This window comes from Chrysochloris asiatica, unplaced genomic scaffold (genome assembly GCF_000296735.1).
Source record: "Chrysochloris asiatica unplaced genomic scaffold, ChrAsi1.0 scaffold00168, whole genome shotgun sequence".
Classification (NCBI taxonomy): domain Eukaryota; kingdom Metazoa; phylum Chordata; class Mammalia; order Afrosoricida; family Chrysochloridae; genus Chrysochloris; species Chrysochloris asiatica.
The window spans coordinates 851,805-860,487 of record NW_006408686.1 but is presented as its reverse complement, the minus strand read 5'-3'; the positions used below and the strand labels follow the sequence as shown (position 1 = coordinate 860,487).

At 51.2% G+C, this 8,683-nt stretch overlaps 1 protein-coding gene across 1 annotated transcript in view; it reads right to left on the bottom strand.

The window, feature by feature from the left end:
* CKM (creatine kinase, muscle) overlaps window positions 1-7,976 on the bottom strand; it is an 11,094-nt gene extending 3,118 nt beyond the window's left edge. The window contains exons 1-6 of the mRNA XM_006871340.1: window positions 7,784-7,976; window positions 5,404-5,558; window positions 4,406-4,538; window positions 2,854-3,025; window positions 1,832-1,955; window positions 568-757 (exon numbers count right to left, since the gene is read on the bottom strand). Coding sequence (XP_006871402.1) covers window positions 568-757; window positions 1,832-1,955; window positions 2,854-3,025; window positions 4,406-4,538; window positions 5,404-5,558; window positions 7,784-7,976 — 967 coding nt within the window. The remainder of the gene's footprint in view (window positions 1-567; window positions 758-1,831; window positions 1,956-2,853; window positions 3,026-4,405; window positions 4,539-5,403; window positions 5,559-7,783) is intronic.
* Between the last annotated feature and the right edge of the window lie 707 nt (window positions 7,977-8,683).

Here is an 8,683-nt window from a genome sequence, read left to right as displayed (position 1 = left end):
TCAGACATATTGTCAGGTGGGACCAGTCGCTGGAGAAGGATATCATGTTTGGTAAGGTGGAAGGTCAGAGAAAAAGAGGAAGACCCCCAGCGAGATGGACTGGCAAAGTGGCAGCATCAGTGGGCTCAAGTGTGTCAACAATTGTGAGGTTGACCCAGGACCAGGCGGTGTTTCCTTCTGTTGTACATAGGGTTGCTATGAGTCAGTATTGACTCGATGGCATCTAGCAACAACAGGTAAGCCTGGTTCTGCTGCTGGGCGGCCTGAAGCCAAATCCTGTTCATCTCCACCTTTACAGATGGGGAAACTGAAGCCCTGGTGGGTACAAGGGACATTCAGATTGGATAATGGATATTAATCATAACAATCATATTGGCTGTTAGGCAGTAAGGGAGCTATGTGCATTTTATAGAGAAATAAGCTGAGGTTCCCAATAGGACAACCCTTGTCTGATCCTCCATTTGAATGGGGTCTAAGACCCAGAAGGCGCAGGGATGTCCTTTAGCTCTTTGACCGGCAGAGTGTGTGTTCCAAACTTTGTGATGCAAGGTTGAGGGGACCACACACCTGTGCCCCGCTTCTGCAGACGCAGGCGGGTGAGGATCTCCTCGAACTTGGGGTGTTTGCTCAGGTTTGCCAGTTTCACATGCACGCCTCCACGCAGCCCGGTGCCCAAGTTGGACGGGCAGGTGAGGACGTAGCCCAGGTGCTCATTCCACATGAAGGGGTGGCCGGCTTTCTTGAAGATCTCCTCAATCTGAAGGGTAGAGGCGGAGGGCAGGGGTGAGCGCCAGAGGGCGCTCTCAACTACAAGGGCGGAGTCCGGAGGGAGGGCCTTGACCTCCCAGGGAAGGCAAGATTTTGAGACTCTGGGTTTGAATACGCGTGGGAGGCAGGTTCTTAGGGCGGGGCGTGAGAACACCGGGATGAGGTGCCTTCTGATGGGCGTACTTGGAAAAGTGCGTGAGACCAAGGCGGGTTCTAAGGAGCTGGGCGGGTTCTGCGGGGCGGGGGGATGGGAGGGGAGCAACAAAATCTGGTGGAAGAGGTGGAGGGGCTAGTAGTGTGGGTGGAAGTGGATTCAGATTGTGCGCCATGAGAATGTGGGCGGAGGTGAGGTTCCTGGGGGGACTAGGAGTGTGGGTGTACATGGATTTTGAGGGGGGCACTAGGAATGTGGGTGGATGTGGGTTCTGAGGCGTTGAGGCTTGAGAATGAGGGTGGAGGCAAGGTCTGGGGAGAGGATAGGAATGTGGGTGAAGGCGGGTTCTGAGGCGTTGAGGCAGGAGAATATGGGTAGGGCGGGTTTGGAAAGGTAGGCTTGAGAATTTGAATGGAGGTGGCCTCTGATGCATGAGAATGGAGGGGAGGCGACCTTCTGAGAGGGGCGTTTTTGTGGGTGGAGGGGAGGTTTTGGGGGTAGCAAGAAGGGCGGAGAAGGCAATGGAGGTGGGTTCTGGGGGGGCTGGGAACATGGGGGAGGCTCTGAGGGGCGGGGTGTGAGAAGAGGTGGAGGCGGGTTCTAAGACTCTAGGCTCCAGGACAAGAGTGGAAGCGGGCTCCCAGAGGACTAGTTAGTTCTGTAGGGATGTGGGCCCCTGGGGCTCAGGGAACCAGCTCCTGGAGGTAAGAAACCCACATTCCCAGGCGAGGGTGAGGGGAACCATCAGAATGAGGTCAGATCACAGGATAGAGACCCAAGGAGACTGAGGTCAGAGGACTATAGGACCAGAAGTTAGAGGTCAGAGCTAAGTCATGGTTAGAGGTTGGGTGTCAAAAGCAGACGTTGGGAGTTGGAGGTAGAGGCCAGCAGCATGGGACAAACACCCACCTTCTGCAGCCCCACGCAGAAACGGCGGAAAACCTCTTTCATGTTGCCTCCCTTCTCCATGGAGATGACCCTGAGGTGGTCCTCCTCATTCACCCACACCAGGAAGCTCTTGTTGTCATTGTGCCTAAGATAAGGGAAAGCAAGACAATGGAAGTAGTCACCTGAGGTGGGGGGGCGGTGCTTAGTGTGGGCAGCATTCTATTTTCCAACCTCTCCCCAAACACACATTCCCCCCACTGGGGGAAATGGCTGAGGAGTACAAAGGGGTGATGCCTGCCTCCACAAAATCACTGAAGCTTAAACCCATGAACTCTAAAGGTACAGGATGTATAAAACCTTGACTCCTGGGATTAAGAGTTTTAGGATCTTCGAACATTATAGAACAGAAACCTGGAATCAGAACTGATAAATCTTGGAAGTCCTACATCTTGACTCAGGATGGGAGAATTTTCCTATTGTTAGCAGCCATGGTGTGGCCTCCGATGGTGACTCCATCCTCAACTGAAGGAAACTGCCATCCTCATGGTAAGTTTTGGATCAGATTGTTGTGATCCATAGGGTTTCACTGGCTGATTTCCAAAAGCAAATATTATCAGGTCTTTCTTGCTGGTCTGAAAGCGTCCCTGAGACCTGTTCGCATATTAAATCAAACCCCAGACACTGAGTCAGTTTGGAGTCATAGTGACCCTATATAGGGGTTTTGAGACTGTACATCTTTACTGGAGCAAAGAGCCTCATCTTTTCCCCATGGAGTAGCTGGTGGGTTTGAACCACAGACCTGGCAGTTGGTAAAACGCAATGCCTAACCCACAGCACCACCAGGCCTCTGCGGATCTAAGTTTTCTAAAATGTGATACACAGACCATGGAAGAGATGGGCGGAAGATGACATAGTTTTTCTGTGAAGCTTGAAAACATAATTACTTTTATGACCTTGATCTTGGAGGGGCGGGTAAGGAGGATCACAGGGGAATTGGAGGAGGCTGAGGATTAAGGGAAGCTGTCAGGCAGGATGGGCCTCACCAGATGCCGCGGGCGTCCGGCCAGTCACGGGCCATGCCTGAGGCCAGCAGCAGTGGGGACACGGGCTTGTCAAACAGGAAGTGGTCGTCAATGAGCTGTTGCTGCTCCTTCTCCGTCATGCTCTTCAGTGGGTAGTACTTGCCCTTGAACTCGCCTGCCAGGCTGTTGAGAGCTGAAGGGCCACGCAAAGGAGTGGTCAACAGTTTGCCCACCTCAAATGGGGTGTGAAGACTCAGGCATCCACCACACTGCCACCCTTAATGGGCCTGGGCCCCATGAACGTATCTAAAGCTAAGACATCTAAACTCGGTGTCTAAAGACAAACTCATGACTTCTCCCCGAATCATTTTCCTCCTCTGTCTGCCCAGGTCTGAGAACAGCTACACCATATGCTCAAAGCAGAAAATATGGTTTCTAAGCCGTTCCCGTTGAATCGGCCTAAAAGAGAGTATATGGGGCAGGCTCCTATTGCCTCACAAGAGAGCCATTAGTAAAAATTATTCTTATATAAATTACTTGTAAGGAGCTCTGGTAGCGTAGTGGTTACGAATCGGGCTGCGAACCTTAAGGTCAGCGGTTCGAAACTACCAGCTGCTCCGCGGGAGAAAGATGAGGCTTTCTACTCCCGTAAGGATTTACATCCTCGGAAACCCTGTACAGGGTCGCTATGGGTCGGACCCGACTCGACGGCACTTAACAACAACAACAGATTACTTGTATGTATGTATGGTGGTGGTGGTGTGCCATGGAATCGATTCCGACTCACAGTGACCCTGTACAGGGTTTCCAAGGCTGTAAATCTTTACAGGAGCAGAAAGCCTCATCTTTCTCCCACGGAACAGCTGGTAGTTTCGAACTGCTGACCTTAAGGTCTGCAGCTTGATTCGTAACCATTACGGTACCAGAGCTCCTTACTCTGTACCTTACTGCTACTCTATCTTACAGTCACACCTCAGGGCCTTTGCACTTGCTGTTTCACCTGCCTGGAACTCTTCCCAAAGTAGGCTCCTTCGTGTCAATCCGATCTAGACCCTCCTTTGTAAAGCCCCCCCACCCTCAGTCAGTCTCTGTCACACACCCTGTTTCTGAGTACCGGCACTTTGGCGTTCTTCGTGTTTGTTCATTGGTTTCGTATTTCCTCTCATTCCCCCACCAGGCTGAGAGCTCTATGAAAGCAAGTGTCCTTGGCCATTTTATTCATCATGCTAGTAGCTACAGTTCCCCACACAGGGCCAAGAATAACAGCAGATGCCTTCTGGCTGGCTGTCTGTCTGTCTGTCTGTCTGGATGGATGGATATATATCAGGGTTCTGGGGTAGTAGTGTCTTTGTGGATCTCCTCAGTGCCCTTCAAGTCTTCACACCACGCTGCCCCTCTCTATCCCCAGATCGGCCCTCACCCCACCCCCATACCTACCTACACGAGGACTAATGTTGACAGGCCTGACTCACCAAACCCTCCCCTCACAGTTTGCCAACCTCCTCCCATGTTTTGGACAATGACAACCCCACGGAGGAACAAAGTTAAAAGTTGGGTGACACTTATGTCGCACCTTCCACGGAGAGTTTCTCCACCGCCCTTCGCTCGCCACGGGAGCAGTGGGGAGGCAGCGTGTAGCCTTTGATGCTGCGCCCTGTGCGCACACGGCTGCTGAGCACGTAGTTGGGGTCCAGGTCATCTCCACCCTGCAAAGCACGTTGGAGGTCAGAGCCAGGCCAAGCCTCCCTCCTCTTGGACCAGCTTCCTTGTCACCCCCCAGAGCCTCCTCAGTTCTCTGTCTCTCCTCTCTGTCTGTCTCTCATCTCTTCTATCTCTATGGGTGTGTGTGTGTGTTCTCTATTTTAAAAAGTTACCATCAAGTCAGCCCCCAACTCACGGTGACCCCTTGTATGTCAGAGTAGAACTGTGCTCCGTAGAGTTTTCAGTGGCTGATATTTGGAAGCACACCTCTATCCAGGCCTTTCTTATGAGATACCTCTGAGTGGACTTGAACTGCCAGCCTTCTGGTTAGAAGCTGAGGGTGTTAACCTTTTCATCACCTGGGACCTCCTTCCTCTCCATACCTCCCCCACTTCCGTTCTTCTTCATCTTTTATCAGTCTCTCTGTCTCTCTCTAACTGTACCTGGACCTCACCTCCCATCTGACACTTCCCATCTGGATCCCTTTCTCTCTGGCTCTGCCTCTCCCGTTTCAGTGTCTCTGTTTTTGTCCTCCCGGCTGATCTCTGTCTCTCTGTCTGTCTCTGACTCTTTTGGTCACTGTGTCTCTTCCCATTTCTCTACATGTCTCTCCCCATCTCTGCCCATCTCAGTGTTTCTCTGAGTGTCTCTCTTTGTCAGTCTCTGTGTCTTTCCCTCTCTCTGTTGGTCTCTGTGTCTCTGGATGTCTCTCTCTCAGTCTCTGTCCTCTATGTCTCTGGGTGTCTCTCCCCACCTCTGTCAGTCTCTGGGTCCTGCCTCCCTCCTCTGTTTCTCTGTCCATCTCTGCCTTCGCCCGCTTTCTCCCTCCATCCCCATCTCTCCCCTTGGCTGGGCAGGGAAGTAGTAGACCTTGAGGTTCTCATGGTTGAGGTCAGTCTTGTGCTTGTCAGTGGGTTTGTAGCCTCCGTGCCGGTCCTGGATGATGGGGTCGAAGAGATCCTTGAAAACGTCATAGGACTCTTCGTCACCAGCCACACAGCCCACAGTCATGATGAAGGGGTGACCTGGGGATTGGGGTGAGGTCAGAGGGGCTGGCCCTCTGCAAAGAAGGCCTGGTGTTCATAAACTGACTCGTATATCCTCACAATAGCCCTACAACACAGGTGTCCATTTTTCAGTGATGAAACTGAGTTCAGAGAGATTAAATGACTTCCTTGGGGGCGTTTCTCACTACAATTGCTTATGTTTATTGAGTGGTTGACCAGAGCCCAGTGTGTGTGTGTGTCAGTGTGTGTGTGTATCAAGTGAGGGGAGGGGGATATTCTTCCAAGACCTCTGGATCAGGACTGAGAAGACTGAGGGTGATTAGGAATGGATACGGGTTGCTAGGAGAGAATAAAGTGGCATCTGGGATTGGGGAGACTGCTGGGGGGAGGATCAAGAAGGAGAGCCTTAGGGAGCCAGTTTTTAAAAGACACAAAAACCAGATGCTGTTGTCGTGACAACTGTGACTCACAGAGATCCCATGTGTGTCAGAGTATAAACGCGCTCTGTGGTGTTTTCTATGACTGACTTTTTAGAAGTAGATTGCCAGGTCTTTCTTCCAAGGCACCTCTGTTAGCAGTCAAGTGCATTAACTGTTTAGATTAGTGCCTCAGAGTTCCCAAGTGGTGACACTGTCAGATAAGCACTGGACTGCTAACAAGGTCGGCAGTTCAAACCCAGGAAAACGATGAGGTTTTCTGCTCAAAGACTTAAAGCCTCGGAAACCCTATGCAGGGTCACTATGAGTTGGAACCCACTTGACAACACCTAACAACAACAGCAAGGCTAAAACTTTAGAATCTCATGAGGGTCAGGATGATGAGATTTTAAAGAAGACTCCCATTTCCCAGGTGGAAAGCGAGAGGCCTGGAGAGAGAAAGAGGCTCTCCCCTCAATCACAGGATGAGTTGGTGGTGCAGCCGGGACTAGAACCTCATCTCCAGTCACCAGATCCAGCCTATATGTGGGGTGTCCTTCGAGAAAGAACCACAACACAATAATGTCCTTGTTGAATGCCATCGAGTCGATTCTGACTTATAATGATCCTATAGGACAAAATAGAACTGCCCCAGAGAGATTCCTAAAAGGAAGCCTGGTGGTGCAATGAGTTAAGTGTTGGACTGTTAGCTGCAAGGTCAGTGGTTTGAACCCATCAGCTACTCTCTGGGAGGAAGATGAGGCCGTCTGATTTATGGTCTTACAAACCCTCAGGAGCAGTTCCACTTTGTCCCACTTTGTCTCCTACTTTGGAGTTGGAATTGACTGGACGGTGGTGGATCTGGTTTGGGTTTTTAATCTTTACGGGTGCAGAACACCATGTCTTTTCTTCTTGGAGTAGTTGGTGGGTTTGAACAGCTGAGTGATTAACCATTATGCTGCTAGGCTCCTTGATACTAAGTGCTGTCGGGTCAGTTCAGACACATAGCAACCCTGTATAGGGTTTCTGAGGAGCATCTGGTGGGTTGGAACTGCTGACCTTGTGGTTCAAACTGACCTTGTGGTGGTCCAGCACATGATCCTGTAACACCACATCAGGATGCCACTAATAATAGTAGTGGTGGTTATGTGCCATGGAGTCGGTTCCAACTCATAGTGACCGTGTCCAGGATTTCCGAGGCTGTAAATATTTATGGGAGCAGAAAGCCTCATCTTTTTTTAAAATCAGGACTGGTTTACTATGCGCCTAGGCCCTCTGTTGACACAGTGGGTTAAGCATTGATCTGCTAACCCCAAGGTGAGCAGTTCAAACCCTCCAGCTGCTCCATAGGAGAAATATGAGGCTGTCTGCTCCCGTAAAGATTTCATCTCAGAAACACTAGACAGTAGTTTTACTCTGCCCTATATAGGGAGCTCTGGTAGCGTAGTGGTTACAAATTGGGCTGTGAACCTCAGGGTCAGCAGTTCGAAACTACCAGCTGTTCCACAGGAGAAAGATGAGGCTTTCTGCTCCCGTAAAGATTTACAGCCTCAGAAACCCTGTACAGGGTTGCTATGAGTCGGAACCGACTCCATGGCACTTAACAACAACAACATAGGATCATTATGAGTTGGAACCAACTCCATAGCAGTGGGGTTTGACTTACTCTGTGCCAAGCCCTTTGTACATATTATCTCATTGGTTTCTCAAATTGCCCCATGAGGATGGTCCCATTTTACAGATGAGAAAACCAAGGTCCAGGGAAGGAAGATCAGTGCCTAGCATTGATGTTACAGTGGATTTGGAGACCCCACCCAGGAGACTGACCAGGATTGTCCACTCCGGTCTGGATAACATCATCCAGGGTGAAGCCAGATGGTGTCTCCTTGTCCCTCAGCTTCTTGTAGAGGTCAGGGGTCAGCACCTTGGCCATGTGGTTGTTGTGTTTGCTGAGGTCCGGGTACTCCTCCTCCGGCTTGTAGTTCAATTTGAACTTGTTGTGGGTGTTGCCGAACGGCATGATGGTAGCGTGCAGGCCTGGTGAACAGCAGAGGAAGCAAAGGTTATCATGCACACACAGAGGCCAGCCAAGGAACAGAGCAAGGCTTTGGTGGCAGACAGGTTCCTGTGCTGTGTGACCAGGAGTAAATGGATGCCTTCTCTGAGTCTTTGAATCTTGGCAAGAGGCACCAGAAAGTCTTTAGGTTAGGATGGGTCACCCTGGACTATCATTTTGCTGGAGATTCAGTTCCTGCAACTGGCAGATGGGGTTCAGCATAGGCCCTGGCTTGGAGCAGGTACCTTGTACTTAGTGGGATGGTTGTTATTATCCAGAAAGGAGGAGGGCCCCTCCAACAGCAGTGGCAGGGCCAGGACACCCAGCTCCAGGGACAGACTGTAGGAAGGTCCTAGGGACCAGACCAGGAAGAGGTGAGAGCTGACGTGCCAGGTCAGAGCGTGGAGATATGGGGATCAGCAAAAGAGCTTTGGAGCTCCTGCTGCCCAGGGTGGGTGCTATTTTTAGAGTCTGGCAGTCTCCTCCCCCCATCCAGCTGTTGTCCTCCACCCCCCACATTCCAGTGGCTCAGTTTGCACCAAGTCATCAAGCTGAAGACAGGTGGGCCAGGGTGGCCAGGAGGACACGCAATGAGGTATTGGGGCTCAAGGACATCCTGGGCTTGCAGCCCAGGGCCCCTCCCCTTCATAGGGTGTTCCCACCCCAACCCT